The sequence below is a fragment of the Balaenoptera physalus genome (assembly GCF_965194825.1).
Source record: "Balaenoptera physalus genome assembly, chromosome: 2".
Taxonomy (NCBI): Eukaryota; Metazoa; Chordata; class Mammalia; order Artiodactyla; family Balaenopteridae; genus Balaenoptera; species Balaenoptera physalus.
The window spans coordinates 149,648,560-149,666,621 of NC_138883.1; the positions used below are offsets into that span (position 1 = coordinate 149,648,560).

Genomic DNA, 18,062 nt, shown 5'->3' on the forward strand with positions numbered 1-18,062 from the left:
TTGTTGCAAGTGGCAAGATTTCTTTCTTTTTTCTGGCTGGGTACTATTCCATTGCATATATACACCACATCTTTAGTCATTCATCCATCAGTGAACCCTTAGATTTGCATATCTTGGCTATTGTAAAAAATGCTGCAATAAACGGGTAGAAGTATCTTTTTGAACTAGTATTTTCATTTTATTTAGATAAATACCTACTAGTGGAATTGCTTGATCATATGGTAGTTCTATCTTTAATATTTGAGGAACCTCCATACTGTTCTCCATAGTGGCTGCCCAATTTACATTCCCACTGACAGCGCACAAGGGTTCCCTTTTCTCCACATCCTCACCAACACTTGTTATTTCTTGTCTTTTGTATGATGGCCTTTCTGACAGGTGGGAGGTGATATGTCATTGTGGTTTGTTGTTTGTTTTTTTTTTTTTTTTTGGTAGAGATAGAATTGAATCTGTAGATCACTTTGAATAGTATTGACATCTTTTTTTTTTAACATCTTTATTGGAGTATAATTGCTTTTCAATGGTGTGTTAGTTTCTGCTTTATAACAAAGTGAATCAGCTATACATATATATACATCCCCGTATCGCCTCCCTCTTAACGTCTCCCTCCCACCCTCCCATCCCACCCCCCTAGGTGGTCACGAAGCACCGAGCTGATCTCCCTGTGCTATGTGGCTGCTTCCCACTAGCTATCTATTTTGCATTTGGTAGTATATATAAGTCCATGCCATTCTCTCACTTCGTCCCAGCTTACCCTTCCCCCTCCCCATGTCCTCAAGTCCATTCTCTATGTCTATGTCTTTATTCCTGTCCTGCCCCTAGGTTCTTCAGAACCTTTTTTTTTTTTTTAGATTCCATATATATGTGTTAGCATATAGTATTTTTTTTTCTCTTTCTGACTTACTTCACTCTGTATGACAGACTCTAGGTCCATCCACCTCACTACAAATAACTCAGTTTCGTTTCCTTTTATGGCTGAGTAATACTCCATTGTGTATATGTGCCACATCTTCTTTATCCATTCATCTGTCGATGGACCCTTAGGTTGCTTCCATGTCTTGGCTATTGTAAATAGAGCAGCAATGAACATTGTGGTACATGACTCTTTCTGAATTATGGTTTTCTCAGGGCATATGCCCAGTAGTGGGATTGCTGGGTCATTTGGTAGTTCTATTTTTAGTTTCTTAAGGAACCTCCATACTGTTCTCCATAGTGGCTGTTATCAATTTACATTCCCACCAACAGTGCAAGAGGATTCCCTTTTCTCCACACCCTCTCCAGCATTTGTTGTTTGTAGATTTTTTGATGATGGCCATTCTGACTGGTGTGAGGTGATACCTCATTGTAGTTTTGATTTACATTTCTCTAATGATTAGTGATGTTGAGCATCCTTTCATGTGTTTGTTTGCACTCTGTATATCTTCTTTGGAGAAATGTCTGTTTAGGTCTTCTGCCCATTTTTGGATTGGGTTGTTTGTTTTTTTGATATTGAGCTGCATGAGCTGCTTGTAAATTTTGGAGATTAATCCTTTGTCCGTTGCTTCATTTGCCAATATTTTCTCCCATTCTGAGGGTTGTCTTTTCGTCTTGTTTATGGTTTCCTTTGCTGTGCAAAAAAGCTTTTAAGTTTCCTTAGGTCCCATTTGTTTATTTTTGTTTTTATTTCCATTTCTCTAGGAGGTGGGTCAAAAAGGATCTTGCTGTGATTTATGTCATAGAGTGTTCTGCCTATGTTTTCCTCTAAGAGTTTTATAGTGTCTGGCCTTACATTTAGGTCTTTAATCCATTTTGAGTTTATTTTTGTGTATGGTGTATGGAGTGTTCTAATTTCATTCTTTTACATGTAGCTGTCCAGTTTTCCCAGCACCACTTATTGAAGAGGCTGTCTTTTCTCCATTGTATATTATTGCCTCCTTCATCAAAAATAAGGTGACCATTTGTGCGTGCGTTTATCTCTGGGCTTTCTATCCTGTTCCATTGATCTATATTTCTGTTTTTGTGCCAGTACCATACTGTCTTGATTACTGTAGCTTTGTAGTATAGTCTGAAGTCATTGTGGTTTTAATTTGCATTTCCCTGATGATTAGTGATGTTGAGCATCTTTTCATGTGCCTGTTGGCCATCTGTATGTCTTCTTTGGAAAAATATCTATTCAGATCCTCTGCCCATTTTTTAGATGGATTATTTGTTGTTTGGCTATTGAGGTGTTTGAGTTCTTTAATTATTTTGGATAGTAACCCCATATCAGATACCTGATTTACAAATATTTTTCCCATTGTGTAGGTTGCCTTTTTTATTTTGTCGATGGTTTCTTTTGCTGTACAGAAGCTTTTTAGTTCAATGTGGTTCCATTTGTTTATTTTTGCTTTTGTTGCCTTTGCTTTTAGAGTCAGATCCAAAAAAATAATTGCCAAGACAGATATCAGGAGCTTATTGCCTATGTTTTCTTCTAGGAGTTTTATGGTTTCAAGTCTTACATTCAAGTCTTTAATCCATTTTGAGTTAATTTTTGTGAATGGTGTAAGATTTTTCATTCTTTTGTATGTGGCTGTCCAGTTTTCCCAGCATCATTTATTGAAGAGACTGTCCTTTCCCCATTGTGTATTCTTGCCTGCTTTGTTGTAAATTAATTGATCATATATGTGTGGGTTTATTTCTGGGACATCTGTTTGGTTGCATTGATTTATGTGTCTGTTTTTATGCCAGTACCATACTGTTGTGATTATATAGCTTTGTAATGTGGTTTGAAATCAGGGAGTGATTTCAGCTTTGTTCTTTCTCAAGATTGCTTTGGCTGTTTGGGTTCTTTTGTGGTTCCATACAAATTTTAGGATTGTTCTGTTTCTGTGAAAAATGCCATTGGAATTTTGACAGGGATTGCAATAAATCTATAGAATGTTTCAGGTAATATGGACATTCTGATCCATGATAATACATGAGCACAGAATATCTTTTCATTTATTTGTGTCTTCCCCAGTTTCTTTCATCGATGTCATGTAGTTTTCAGTGTACAGGTCTTTCATCTCCTTGGTTAAATTTATTCCTAGGCATTTTGTTCTTTTTGATGCATTGTAAATTGGATAGTTTTCTTAATTTGCCTTTCTGATAGTTTGTTCTTAGTGTATAGAAACACAACAGCTTTTTGTATATTGATTTTGTACCCTGTGACTTTACTGAATTCACTTTATTAGTTCTAACGGATTTTTGGTGGAGTCTTTCAGGTTTTCTATATATAAAATCATGTTGTCTGCTAATAGTGACAGTTTTACCTCCTCCTTTCCAGTTTGGATGCCTTTTATTTCTTTTTCTTGACTAATTACTCTGGCTAGGCTTTCCAATACTTTGTTGAATAAAGTGGTAAGAGTGGGCATCCTTACCTTATTCCTGATCTTAGTTGAAAAGCTTTCAGCTTTTCACCATTGAGTATGATGTTAGGTGTCATGTATGGCTAGTCATATATGACTTTTATTATGGAGATATACATTCTGTCTATACACTTTGTTGAGAGTGTTTATCATAAATGGATGTTAAATTTTGTCACATGCTTTTTCTGTATCTTTTGAGATGATCATATGATTTTTATCCATCATTTTGTCAATGTGGTGTATCATATTGATTTGTGGATGTTGAACCATCCTTGCATCCCTGGGATAAATCTCACTTGACTTTGATGTATGATCTTTTAAATGTATTGTTGAATTCAGTTTGCTAATATTTAGTTGAGGATTTTTGTATGTATGTTCATCAGGGATATTGGCATGTAATTTTCTTTTTGCAGTATCTTTTTCTAGTTTTCATATCAGGATAATGCTGGCCTTGTAAACTGAGTTTGGAAGTGTTTCCTTCTCTTCAATTTTCTGGAAAGTTTTGAGAAGAATAGGTATTAAGTCTTCTTTAAATGTTTGGTAGACTTAAGCAGTGAAGCCTCTGGTCCTGGGCTTTTTTTGGTTGTTGTTGAGAGGTTTTTGATTACTGATTCCATATCCCTATTAGTAATTGGTCTATTCAGATTTAGTTCATGATTCAGTCTTGGAAGATTATATGTTTCTAGGAATTTTTCCATTTGTTCTCAGTTGTCCAACTTGTTGCTGTACAATTTTTTTAGAGACTTGAGAGCTGACATTTATTTTTTATTATTTAAAAAATTATTTATTTATTTGGTTGTGCCGGGTCTTAGTTGTGGCAGGTGGGCTCCTTAGTTGTGGCTTGCAGTCTCCTTAGTTGCAGCTTGTCGACTCCTTAGTTGGAGCACATGGGCTCCTTAGTTGTGGCATGTGAACTCTTAGTTGCAGCATGCATGTGGGATCTAGTTCCCTGATCAGGGATTGAACCTGGGCCCCCTGCATTGGGAGCTTGGAGTCTTAACCACTGCACCACCAGGGAAGTCCAGTAGCTGTATAATTGTTCATAGTAACCTCTTATGATCCTTTGTATTTCTGTGGTATCAGTTGTAACATCTCTTTCATTTCTGATTTTATTTATTGATTCCTCTTTTTTTTCTTGGTGAGTTTAGCTAAAGGTTTGTCAGTTTTGTTTATCTTTTCAAAGAACCAGTTTTATTGATCTTTTCTATGTCTTTTTAGTCTCTATTTATTTCCACTCTGATCTTTGTTATTTCCTTTCTTCTACTAACTTTGGGATTTGTTTTTTCTTTTTCTAGTTCCTTTAGGTGTAAAGCGAGATTGTTTGAGATATCTTGTTTAGTTCATTTAGTCTAATGTGTCATTTAAAGCCAGTGTTTCCTTATTGATTTTGTCTGGATGACCTGTCCGTTATGTAAGTGGGGAAAGTCTCTTACTATTATTGTGTGGCTGTCAATTTCTCTCTTTAGTTCTGTTAATATTTGCTCTGTATATTTAGGTGCTCCTATGTCGGGCACATAAATATTTACAAATTTTGTATCCTCTTGTTGGACTGACCACTTTACCATTATGTAATGCCCTTTGTCTTCTATTACAGTCTTTGTTTTAAAGTATTTTATCAGATATAAGTATAGGTTCCAGTCTATTTTAAATTGATAGCAGCTTAAATTTGAACACATTCTAAAACTTCCCTACCCACTACATTTTATGTTTTTGATGTCACATTTTATGTTTTTTTTAATTTTGTATATTCCTTAACTAATTGTTATAGTTATGGTCATTTTTACTACTGTTGTCTTTTCACCTTCCTGCTAGCTTTATGAAGTGATCAATTCACTACATTTTCTATATATTTACCTTTACCAGTGATATTTATACTTTAATATGTTTTTGTTACTATTTAGTGCCCTTTCTTTTAAGCTTAAAGAAGTCCCTTTAACATTTATTGTAAGGCTGATTTAGTGGTGATGAACTAATTTAGCTTTTGCTTTTTTGGAAATTCTTTCTCTCTCTTAATGCTGTTCCTTCCTTTCTTTCTTTCTATCTATCTATTTATTTATTTATGGCTGCGTTGGGTTGTCATTGCTGCGCGCAGGCTTTCTCTAGTTGTGGCGAGGGGGGCTACTCTTTGATGTGGTGCGAGGGCTTCTCACTGTGGTGGCTTCTCTTGTTGCGCAGCATGGTCTCTAGGCGTGTGGGCTTCAGTAGTTGTGGCACATGGGCTCAGTATTTGTGGCTCGCAGGCTCCAGAGCGCAGGCTCAGTAGTTGTGGCACATGGGCTTAGTTGCTCCATGGCACGTGGGATCTTCCCGGACCAGGGCTCGAACCTGTGTCCCCTGCGTCGGCAGGCGGATTCTTAACCACTTCACCACCAGGGAAGTCTCTCTCTCTCTTAATTCTGAGTAATAACCTTGCTAAGTAGAATATTCTTAGTTGGAAGTTTCTTCCTTTGAACACTTTAAATATATCATGCACTCCCTTCTGCCCTGTAAAGTTTCTACTGAAAAATATGCTGATAGTCTTATGTAGATTCCCTTATAGGTAACAAGTCGTTTTCCTCTTGCTGCATTTAAGTTTCTCTCTTTATCTTTAACTTTTGACATTTTAATTATAACGTGTCCTGGTGTGGATCTCTTTGGCTTCATCTTCTTTGGAGATCTCTGGGATTCCTGGACCTGGATGTCTCTTTCCTTCCCCAAGTTAGGGAAGCTTTCAGCCATTATTTCTTTCTTTTTTTTAAAAATAAATTTATTTATTTATTTATTTTTGGCTGCATTGGGTCCTCGTTGCTGCATGTGGGCTTTCTTTAGTTGCAGTGAGTGGAGGCTACTCTTTGTTGCGGTGCGCAGGCTTCTCAGCACAGTGGCTTCTCTTGTTGTGGAGCACGGGCTCTAGGCGCATGGGCTTCAGTAGTTGTGGCACGCAGGCTCAGTAGTTGGGACTCACAGGCTTTGTTGCTCTGTGACTTGTGGGATCTTCCTGGACCAGGGATCGAACCCGTGTCCCCTGCATTGGCAGGTGGATTCTTAATAGTTTTGTTTGTTTGTTTGTTTTTTGTTTGTTTTTTAAAAATTATTTATTTATTTATTTTTAGCTGTGTTGGGTCTTCGTTTCTGTGCGAGGGCTTTCCCTAGTTGCGGCAAGCGGGGGCCACTCTTCATCGCGGTGCGCGGGTCTCTCACTATCGTGGCCTCTCTTGTTGCGGAGAACAGGCTTCAGATGCACAAGCTCAGTAATTGTGGCTCACGGGCCTAGTTGCTCCGTGGCATGTGGGATCTTCCCAGACCAGGGCTCGAACCCATGTCCCCTGCATTGGCAGGCAGATTCTCAACCACTGCGCCACCACGGAAGCCCTGGCAGGTGGATTCTTAACCACTGCACCACCAGGGAAGTCCCGCCATTATTTCTTAAAATAAGTTTTCTGTCCCTTTCTCCTTCTCTCCTTCTGGGACGCCTGTAATTTGAATGTTATCTGCTTGATGTTGTCCCACAGGTCTCTTAAACTATCTTCCCTTTTTTAAAATTACTTTTTCCTTTTGCTTTTCTGTTTGGGTGAGTTCCACTGCCCTGTCTTCCTGCTCACAGATCCTTTCTTTGCTTCATCTAGTCTTTGTTGAACCCCTCTAATGTATTTTTTTTTAATTTATTTATTATTTATTTATTTATGTCTGTGTTGGTCTTCGTTTCTGTGCGAGGGCTTTCTCTAGTTGCGGCAAGTGGGGGCCACTCTTCATCGCGGTGCGCGGGCCTCTCATTATCGCGGCCTCTCTTGTTGCGGAGCACAGGCTCCAGATGCACAGGCTCAGCAATTGTGGCTCACGGGCCCAGTTGCTCTGCGGTATGTGGGATCTTCCCAGACCAGGGCTCGAACCCGTGTCCCCTGCATTGGCAGGCAGATTCTCAACCACTGCGCCACCAGGGAAGCCCAATGTATTTTTTTAGTTAAGTTATTGTGTTCTTTGGCTTTGTGACTTCTGCCTGGTACTTTCTTATAATTTCTATCTCTTTGTTGAAGTTCTCACTGTGTTCATCCATTGTTTTTTTAAGTTTGGTAAGAATATTTATGACCATGGCTTTGAATTCTTCATCAAGTAAATTATTTGTCTCTATTTCATTAAAGTTTCTCTGTGAGTTTTTATCTTGCTCTTTTGTTTTGAACATACTGCTCTGTTTCCTCATTTTGCTTGAATCTCTGTGTTTGTTCATGTATTCAGTGAAACAGCTACCTCTTCCAGTCTTGAAGGAGTGGCCTGTGTAGGGGATGAATCTTGTCCTTCAACCTTGTCCTAGAATTGTCTCTTGAATCTTTGTGATTGTCTAAGGAGCCTGATTTATCCACGACAGGTCCTGGTCATTGAGGGTGTGCTGAGACCTGCCAGCATTCCAGAGAGAGGGATCTCAGTCAGCACCAGGTTTTAGGCTGATTAGAAGCCAGACTCTCAGGTTGCAGCTTTTAAAGTATGCACATATGTACAGTCCTGTGGGATTGCAATTATAAACCCATAAATCTTCTGGCCTTCAGACCAGGTGATCTGGGGTTGTCCTTTGGGTGACAGTTGCAGAAACTGGGGCTCCAGATGAGTGAGTGTATAAGCTTATTCTGGGAGGTACTTGGCAAGCGGCACTAAGGCCTAGACAGAGCACCAGGCCTGTGTCCCCACCCTGTGCTTCTTGAGAGTACCTCTGGAACCTCTAGCATGTGGCAAACCTGAGTCCTGCCCTTAGACTGAAGCTTCAGGACAGGTACATAGGACCTTTTCACAGGAAGACTGGGGGTGTGTTTTAGTCTGCTGTCTGTGTGGTGCTCTGGGGAGGTAGCCTGCCAGGAACTGTCTCCCAGATTTTTACAGTCCCATGGGACTCAGGGATGCAAGGCGCCCTGGCCACCAGAGCCAGATGATCAAGGAGAGTCACCTGTGTCGTCAGTGCGTGGTTGCCGGCTTTAGTGGGGCAGCTGAAGAGTGCAGGGGATGGGTATTCAGGTCTTTTTTGGAGGGAATTGTTCCATATGTGGCTGTAAATTTGGTGTGTCCCTGGGAGGAGATGAGTTCAGGATCTTCCTATGCTGCCCTCTTGGACCTCCTTGTGGTCTATATATTTGAAATAATTGTTACTATTGTCTACCCCCAGGACATCTTTCCCCATCCTGGACTACAGAAGCAATGATGCAAACAAATGTTTTACATTTCATCTGCTGGAGGATTATGTTTTGAAATATTAGTTATCCTTTCATTTTTTTGATCCTGTTGTTACATAGAAATTTAGAAACTGAAAGAACACCTTAATTTACATTCTTTGACTGTGTGGGTGAGGGAAGAAGAAACTGTTCGGTTTATATTATATTTTTAGGTTGTTAAACTCCCTTTCTTTTTTTTGGTAATGTGATGAGATTAACATTTATCAGCAGCTTAGAATTCCTGAGGCAGCAGCAGCAACAGATAAACTAAGCAGGAGATTGTCCGTCTCAGGGTGCCAGGGGTCAGCCTTGGCGCTGCTCCCTCTGAACAAGCCAGTTAGGGGGTTGTCAAGGTCAGTGGTCCTCCCTTCTTAGGAAACTAACTATTAAGGGCGCCTGTGACCAGAGCCTTACACTCTGCTTTGGGGTGTTAGGACACCAGTCTCTCCCCGACTTTCCGGGGAGTCCTTGAAGTTGGGGCCCAGCCTTATTTACCTGTCTGCATCTGGAACCCCTTTGGGTCCTTGTCCTGCATCAGAGGGAGTGGACATCTGTCACAGTGGATGCCCATAGTCTTTTCAGCACCTCTTGGACATTTTCACCATCCCCTACCTTGTAAATCCTACCTTCCACACTGACTTCCTCTCCCATGAGATGCCAAACATGTGTGACTGAGGAGGGCGTCCAGGAAGCCTCAGGCAAGGTGGCATCTGCACGGAGCATGCGGGGGCAGGGGCAGGGACGTTGGGGGCACCCCCCCGCCCCAGCACGGTGGAGGCAGGGTGGCATCGGATCAGCAAATCCGGCTCTCGGGTTCTGGAAGCTCAGCCTGAGTCGAATTCTTCACTCTTCCTGAAGGTGCTGTGAGACTTCTCACACCCACCAATAAACCCTCTCCCACCTCAACCAAACTGAGTGGTTTTGTGCATGGTCATGGGTCAGAAACATGGGCTCAAAGATTATCTAATTGGGAGTCCCCTTTATGAAGAAGAACATAAAATTATGCAAACAAAACTAAGTACAAAGGTGAATATTTAATGAGAAAAAAATAAGAAATCACAAGAAAGTAAAAATTTAAACCTCAAACATCACAGCATTCTGAAAAATAACATAGTTTAAAAAATTAATTTTATGCCCTAACATACCTCTATGTTACTTCATTGCCATATATATATATTTTTTTTTTTTTACAGTAACTTTGTAATGGCATTTTCTGTAAAGAGAATCGAAAGAGAAATGAAGCTTTCCTTTAGCACTGTTGATTAAAATTTGATTTTCTTATTGATAGTTTAGAAAAGTTATTTTCATCTTTACAACTGGTCATTAATGAAATGGCATGTAAAATTCTGGATTATTTCCAATTTGAGGAAATCTTTATCAAGTACCTGTCATATGTGAGCTGTGAGATTACAAGGCATTTCAAGTTTTCTTGTGCAATGGACAATCTGAAATATTCTTTCAGTTGATAACATTCATTATGCAGTTAGTCAATATTTTCTTGTCACTTGCCAGGTGAGTTGACACGGTGCACAGTAAGCAAATTTTTGGAAGACATTCCTATACCAGATGACTTCAGTAATTTAATTATACACCAAAGCCACTCTGAATCACATAAATATATCCCACAAAACTCAGACTTAATATATCCTCAGCTCACTTCCTCTTCAGATCTGTAACCACCCCAAAATGTCCATAGGCACCCCCAAAACCCAATAAGAGGGGACATATAATGGAGGGGAAATCAGAGTGGAGACAGAGACTGCTTGGAGCCAATTACAGTTAAAATCCCTTAGTCCTGAAAATTTTATAAAATGTGCAACCATGTGAACATGGCTAGGATCCCTTCTAGGGATCCTAGAAGGTCCCATGCTGGTGGGGGATCTGGATATGCAGGGTGACTGGCATTGCCTCAGTGTCCAATAATAATAATAGTAGTAATAATAATAATAATAAAATAAAGCTATTTAGTCTCAGATTTGTGTAAGGGCCAAGTCACAAAAAGCTAATTAGTATCCTGAAATCCTCAGTAAATTGTCTTAACATTTTCATGGGCTTTACACCATTGTACTGCATCCTAACTCCGCAGTAGAATTAGGATCTTTCTGTCTTGTACATTCGACTCAGAAGCAAAGCAGTATAATGTGCTCTTGGAGATTTGCAAAGTATTTGGAGGGTAGACGTTTTTTTTTTTATTGAAGTATAGTTGATTTACAACGTGTTAAGTTTCAGGTGTACAGCACAGTGCTTCCGTTATGCACATACACACGCACGCACACACACACACACACACATATATTCTTTTTCAGATTCTTTTCCCTTATAGGTTATTACAAGATATTTAGTATAGTCCCCTGTGCTGTATAGTAGGTCCCTGTTGGTTATCTATCTTATATATAGGAGTGTGTATCTGTCAATCTCAAACTCCTAATTTATCCCCCCTTATTTTCAAAACAGAAATAGACTCCGAGACATAGGAAACAAACTTATGGTTACCAAAGGGGAAAAGGGGGTAGGGTAGCCTCTTTGTACTGTGGTAAATCAGCTTAGGTTCCTGATCCTAGGTAAATGAAGGAAAATTTTCACCTAAAAATGCACGTTGTCCAGGAATATGGCATATACACACTTCCTCTATTTCTCTCAGTACAATTAAAACACTGGACCTTATATATTAAAGCAATATAAGAAGGCTCTGATTGGAACTTCCCTGGTGGCGCAGTGGTTAAGAATCCACCTGCCAATGTAGGGGACACAGGTTCAATCCCTGGTCTGGGAAGATCCCACATGCCACGGAGCAACTAAGCCCGTGCATCACAACTACTGAAGCCCACGTGCCTAGAGCCCATGCTCCACAACAAGAGAAGCCACCGCAATGAGAAGCCCATGCACTGCAATGAAGAGTAGCCCCTGCTCGCTGCAACTAGAGAAAGCCCGCGTGCAGCAACGAAGACCCAACACAGCCAAAAATAAAAGAAATAAAGAAGGCTCTGATAAATTGAGAGAAGGCGGCAGACTGGCTAGGCACCTCAGGACCCAAGGAACTACATGGGGATGAGTTCCCTGAGTATTCTTTTTGCCTCACGTAGCCCAGACTTAGAGCTGAAGAGGCAGGCAAAACACTAATACGCACAAACAAAAGAAGTCCCTACAGAAGCTTGCTATCTCTAGCCAAAGGGCCAGGAAGACAGAAGACGTTTAGTCAGTAACTGCTCTACTTCAGCCAGACACCCCAGAAAAACCATGGCACTATCCCTACCGATGCAAGTAGGAGAGCCTCGCTTTCCACCCTCACCAGGCTGTGTAGCAGGGTATCCCAGCTTCCCTGATGGAACAATGTCAGAGAAGGCTGAGCAGGGGGCCGGGACTTTAATCCATGCCAGGCAGTTATGAGGCACCACACATCCCGACCTCTGGTGTCAGTAGAGGCCACGTGAGGACAGCAGGGAAGCACCCCAGAATTGCCATCCCGGCCACCAGCCACAAGGGGTCCTTCCCCTCCTTCATGTCAGTGGAGGCCAAGTGGGGAACCTGGGCGTTGATCCCCTTGGCAGTAACAAAGCAGTGCCTTCTGTTCGCCTGCCAGAGTGGTATCATGGAACCAGCTCAAACAGAAGGTTTAATAGTATCCAGTCTCATAACATCATATCCAAATGTCCTAGTTCTAATCAAAAAGCGCTTGTTATACCAAGGACCTGGAAAATTTCAACTTGAATGAAAAAGACAATCAATACATGTTAACACTGAGATGACAGAGATGTTAGAATTATCTAACAATAATTTTAAGGCAGTCTTGATAAAAATGCTTCAATGAATTATGAACAGATTTGAAACAAATGAAAAATAGAAAGTCTCAGAAAAGAAATGGAAGATCTCAGGAAAGAAATAAAAGATATATAGATGAAAAATGCAACTTTTAGAACTGAAAAATATGGTAATGGAAATAAAAAGCTCACTGGGTGACCCCAACAGCAGAATGGAGAGGAAGGAAGAATCAGTGAACTTGAAGGTAGAGCAGTAAAAATCACCCAGTCTAAACTAGAGAGACAAAATAGACTTAAAAAAAAATGATCAGAGTATCAGGGACCCGTGGGACTATAACAAAAGAACTAAGATTTGTGTCATTGGAGCCCCAGAAAGAGAGGGGAAAAGGGCAGGATTTGAATAAATAATAGCTGAAAACACCTCAAATTTGGCAAAAGAAATAAACCTACAGATTCAAGAAGCTGCATGAATTCCAAATAGGATGACTCTAATGAAATCATGCCAAGATTTTTAATATTTATATATTTATAATTATAATATTTAACATTATATATTTATATTTAATATAAATTTATAATTTTCTATCAATATATTTATAAATATTTATAATATTTATATATATTACATCATAATCAAATATATGAAAACCAAAGAGAAAGGAAAAATCTTGAAAGCAGCAAGAGAGAAACAAAATTTCACCTATAGGGAAAAAATCAATTCAAATGACAGCAAATTTCTCTTTAGAAACCATGGAGGCCAGGAGGAAGTGGCACAACACTTTCTGATGCTGAAAAAGAACTGTCCACTGAGAATTCTGTATCCAGAGAAAATGTTCTTCAGGAATGAAGGAGGAAATCAAGTCTTTCTCAGATGAAGAAAATCTAAGAGAATTTGTTGTCAGCAGGCCTACTCTAAAAGAATGGCTAAAGGAATATCTATAACAGGAAGAAAATTATAAAAGAAGGAATCCTGAAACATCAGGAATAAAGAAAGAACAATGGAATGAGTCAAGATAAGCTTAAATATAATACATTTTGCTTCACCTCTTGAGTTTTCTAAGTTATGCTTGAGAGTTGAAATAAAAATTATAACATTGTTTGATGAAGTTCTACATGTATGTAGAAGACATATTTAAGACAATTACAGTACTATAAACAGTAGGAGGAAAAGGGATGTAAGGGAAGATAAGATTTCTATGCTTCATTCAAAATGGTAAAATGTTGACATCAGTAGATTGATAAGTTATGTATATATGATTTACAGGCACTAAAAAAGGTATACAGAGAGATTCACTCAAAATCACTATAAATCAAAATGGAATTCTAAAAAAACATTCAAGTAACCCACAGGAAAACAGGAAAAAGAAAACAGAAACCAAAAGCAGAGGTAACAGAAAACAAAATAAAATGACTGACTTAAACATATCAACAATCACATTAAACGTAAGTGATACACATACACTGAGTAAAGGATAGAAATTTGCAAAGTGTATTAGAAAACATGACCCAAATATATGCTAAAATAAATTCACTTCAAATATAATTGTATAGGTAGGTTGAAAGTTAAAGGATAGGGAAAGATATTCCAGACAACAGAAGAAGAAAGCACAAGTAGCTATATTAATATCAAATAAAATAGACTTCAAAGAGAAAATTATTAAAGACAGGGAAATTATGGTGATAAAAGGGTCAGTCCACCAAAAAGTCATAGCAAATTAAACGTGAATGCACCAGACAGCAGAGCTGTAAAAATGTGTGAAGCAAAACCTGATAGAACTGAAAGGGGAAATAGACAAACTCACAAGTATAGTTGGAGACTTCAGCATCCGTAGTTCAACAGTTGACAGGACAACTATAGAGGAAATTAGGAAAGATATGGAGGAACTCAGCAACACCATCAATCACTGACTGTAAGTTTCTTTTTCTTTTCTTTGGCCACACCATGCTGGCAAGTAGGATCTTAGTTCCCCAACCAGGGATCGAAGCCTCGCCCCCTGCATTGGAAGCGTGGAGTCTTAACCACCGCGCCACCAGGGAAGTCCCGAAACCATCAGTCAACAGGACCTCATCAACACTTATAGAGCTTACCACCCAGCAAGAGCAGAGTACATACTCTTCCAGTGCCCACAGAACATATACCAACATAGATCATATCCTGGCACATTACAATAAGCACTCAGCAAATTTAAAAGAATTGAAATCATACCAAGTATTTTTTCCTTCCATAGTGGAATCAAACTAGAAATCAACAACATAAAACAGGAACATCTCTAGACACTTGGAAACTGAACAACATACTTCTAAATAATCCTTGGGTCACAGAAGAAGTTACCATGGAAAATTTTTTTTCAAAGGTTGAACTGAATGAAAATGAAAATACAACATATCAGAATTTGTGGGATGTAGCTAAATAAGTGCTAACAGGTAAATATATAGCACTGAATATTTACATCAGAAAACAGCAAATGTCTCAAATATATCATCTAAGCTCCCACTTCAGAATCTAGAAAAAGAAGAGCAAAATAAAGCCAAAGCATATAAAAGGAAGGAATAATAAAGATAAGAGCAGAAATCAATGACATTGAAAACAGAAAAAGTATAGAAAAAGTCAATTAAACAAAAAGCTGTTTCTTTGAAAAGATCAATAAAATGCATCTCAAAGAATCAATGAAATAGTCAATAAAATGTATCCCCCCAAATCAATAAAAGATCTATAAAATTGACAAACTTTTAACAAGACTGACAGAATAAAAATGAAAGGGAAGACACAAATTACCAATATCAGGATTCAAACAGTTGATATTGCTACAGATTCTATAGATAAATAGAAAATTTAAAAATATTGCAAACAACTATACACATAACTTTGACAACTAAGATGAAACAGACCAGTTACTTGAAATGTACCAACTACTACCACAATTCACCCAATATTAATTAGGTAATTTGAATAGCCCTATAACTATTAAGGAAATTGAATTTTTAAAGATTAACAATCTTCCATTTTTACAGCAGTTTTAGGTTTACAGAAAAATTGAGCAGGAAGTACAGAGAGTTTCCATTTACTCCTCTCTGCTCCCAGTTTCCCCCATTATTAGCATCTTGCATTAGTGTGATATGTATGTTACAACTGGTGAACCAATATCAATACATTATTATTGACTAAATCCCATAAGTTACATTAGGGCTCACTCTTTGTATTATTCAGTTCTATGGGTTTTTTAAAAAGTACACTTCATTTTTAGAGAAGTTTTAGGTTCACTGCAAAATTGATCACAAAGTACAGAGAGTTCCCATTTACCCTCTGCCTGCATACACTTGGTCTCCTCCACTATGAACATCCCACACCAGATGGTACATTTGTTACACTGGCACATTATTATTGTCCAAAGACCATAATTTACATTAAGGTTCACTCTTGGCATTGTACATTCCATGGGTTTGGACAAATGTATAATGACGTATCCACCATTATAGTATCACACAGAAAAGTTTCACTCCCCTAAAAATCATCTGTGCTCTGCCTATTCATCCCTCCCTCCCCACGACCCCTGGCAGCCACTGATCTTTTTACTGTCTCCATAGTTTTGCCTTTTCCAAAATGTCCTATAGTTGGAATCATAACAGTATGTAGCCTTTTCAGATTGGCTTCTTTCACTTAGTAATGTGCATTTGCGTTTCCTCCATGTCTTTTCATGACTTGATAGCTCATTTCTTTTTAGTGCTGAATAATATTTTATTATATGAATGTACCCCAATTTATGTATCCATTGACATACTGAAGGATATCTTAGTTGTTTCCAAGTCTTGGTGATTATGAATGAAGCTGCAATGGACATCCATATGCAGGTTTTCGTGTGGACATGTCTTCAGTTCATTTGAGGTGTGATTGCTGGAGTGAATGATAAGACTGTTTAGCTTTCTAAGAAATGGCCAAACTGTCTTCCAAAGTGGCTGCAGTATTTTGCATTCCACCAGCAATGAATGAGACTTCCCAATGCTCCACATCCTCATCGGCATTTGGTATTGTCAGTGTTTCGGATTATAGGTGTGTATTGGTACCTCATTGTTGTTTTAATTTGAAATTAATGGTATGTGATGTTGAGCATCTTTACATATGCTTATTTGCCGTAAGTATATCTTCTTTGGTGAGGTGCCTGTTAGGGTTTTCTGCCCCCCTTTGGGCAAACAATTGGGTTGTTTTCTTATTGTTGAGTTTTAAGCGTTCTTTGTATATTTTGGATACAATTCCCCTATCAGTTATATGTTTTGCAAATATTTTCTCCTAGTCTGTGGCTTATCGTTTTATTCTCTTAATAATGCCATTCACAGATAAGTTCTTTTATTTTAATGAACTCCATCTCATCAATATTTTCATTCACAGTTATGTTTTTGGAGTGATATCTGAAAAGTCATTGCCAGGCTCAAGGTCACAAACATTTTCTCTCATGTTATAGCCTAGAAGTTTCATTGTTTTGTGTCTTAACATTTAGGCCTGAGATAATTTTGAGTTAATTTTTTGAAAGATAAAAGGTCTTTTCTAGATTCATTTATTTTATTTATTTATTTTTTTGCATGTATGCAGTTTACCTAACACTATTTGTTCAAAAGACTTCCTCCTCCATTTAATTGCCTTTGCTACCCTTTGTCAAAGAGCAATTGACTATATTTGTATGTATTTATTTCTGAGTTCTCCATTCTGTTCCATTGATCTATTTGTATATTCTTTCACCAATACCATACACTTTGACTACTGTATCTTGATAGTAAATCTTGAAATTGGATGGTGACAGTCCTCTGACTCTGTTCTTTTTCTTCAATATTGTATTGGCTATTCTGGGTCTTTAGCTTTCTGTGTAAACTTTAGAATCAGTTTGTCTGTATTCAGAAAATACCTTGCTAGGATTTAGATTGGGATTGTGTTGAGTCTACACATCAACTACAGTTGGGAAGAATTAACATCTTAACAACATTAAGTCTTCCTATACATGAACATGGAATACCTCTCCACTTATTTAGTCTTCTTTTATTCCTTTCATTAAAGATATATAATTTCCCTCATATATATCTTGTACATATTTTGTTAGATTTATGTCTAAGTATTTTATTTTTTGGTGCTAATGTAAATGGTGCTGTTTTTAATTCAAATTCCAATGGTTCATTACTCGTATATAAGAAAGCAATTGATTTTTTTGTATATTAACATTGTGTCTTGAACCTTGCTCAATTGCTTATTGATTCTAGGAGTTTTTGTTTGTTTGTTTAACAGTTCCCAAGAAGGGGCTTTCCTGGTGGCACAATGGTTAAGAATCTGCCTGCCAATGCAGGGGACATGGGTTTCAGCCCTGGTCCGGGAAGATCCCACATGCTGCGGAGCAACTAAGCCTGTGCGCCACAGCTACTGAGCCTGTGCTCTAGAGCCGCGAGCCACAACTACTGAAGCCCATGCTCCTAGAGCCCATGCTCCACAACAAGAGAAGCCACTGCAATGAGAAGCCTGAGCTCCACAACAATGAGTAGCCCCCACTCGCCGCAACTAGAGAAAGCCCGCGTGCAGCAACAAAGACCCAACCAACACAGCCAAAAATAAATAAATAAAAATAAATGAATAAATTAATTAATAAAAAAAGGTATTCAACTCTAAAAAGAAGAACTAAAAGTGTCCCTATTTGCAGGTAGTATGATTGTCTATGTAAAATATCCCAAGAAATCTACCCCCCAAATGATAGAACTAATAAGTGCATACTTCAAGGCCACAAGAAGAT

General features: G+C 38.5%; 1 protein-coding gene across 15 annotated transcripts in view; it reads left to right on the forward strand.

Moving 5' to 3' along the window:
- TM2D3 (TM2 domain containing 3) overlaps positions 1-18,062 on the forward strand; it is a 187,458-nt gene that overhangs the window by 29,609 nt on the left and 139,787 nt on the right. The window contains exon 6 of one of the 15 annotated variants that reach the window (XM_082448821.1): positions 8,974-9,662. The exons of the other annotated variants lie outside the window; for them this stretch is intronic. Within the exon in view, the coding sequence (XP_082304947.1) occupies positions 8,974-9,112 (139 nt within the window). The 3' untranslated portion in view covers positions 9,113-9,662. Of the gene's footprint in view, positions 1-8,973; positions 9,663-18,062 lie in introns of those variants that run through there. 15 annotated transcript variants of the gene reach the window in all.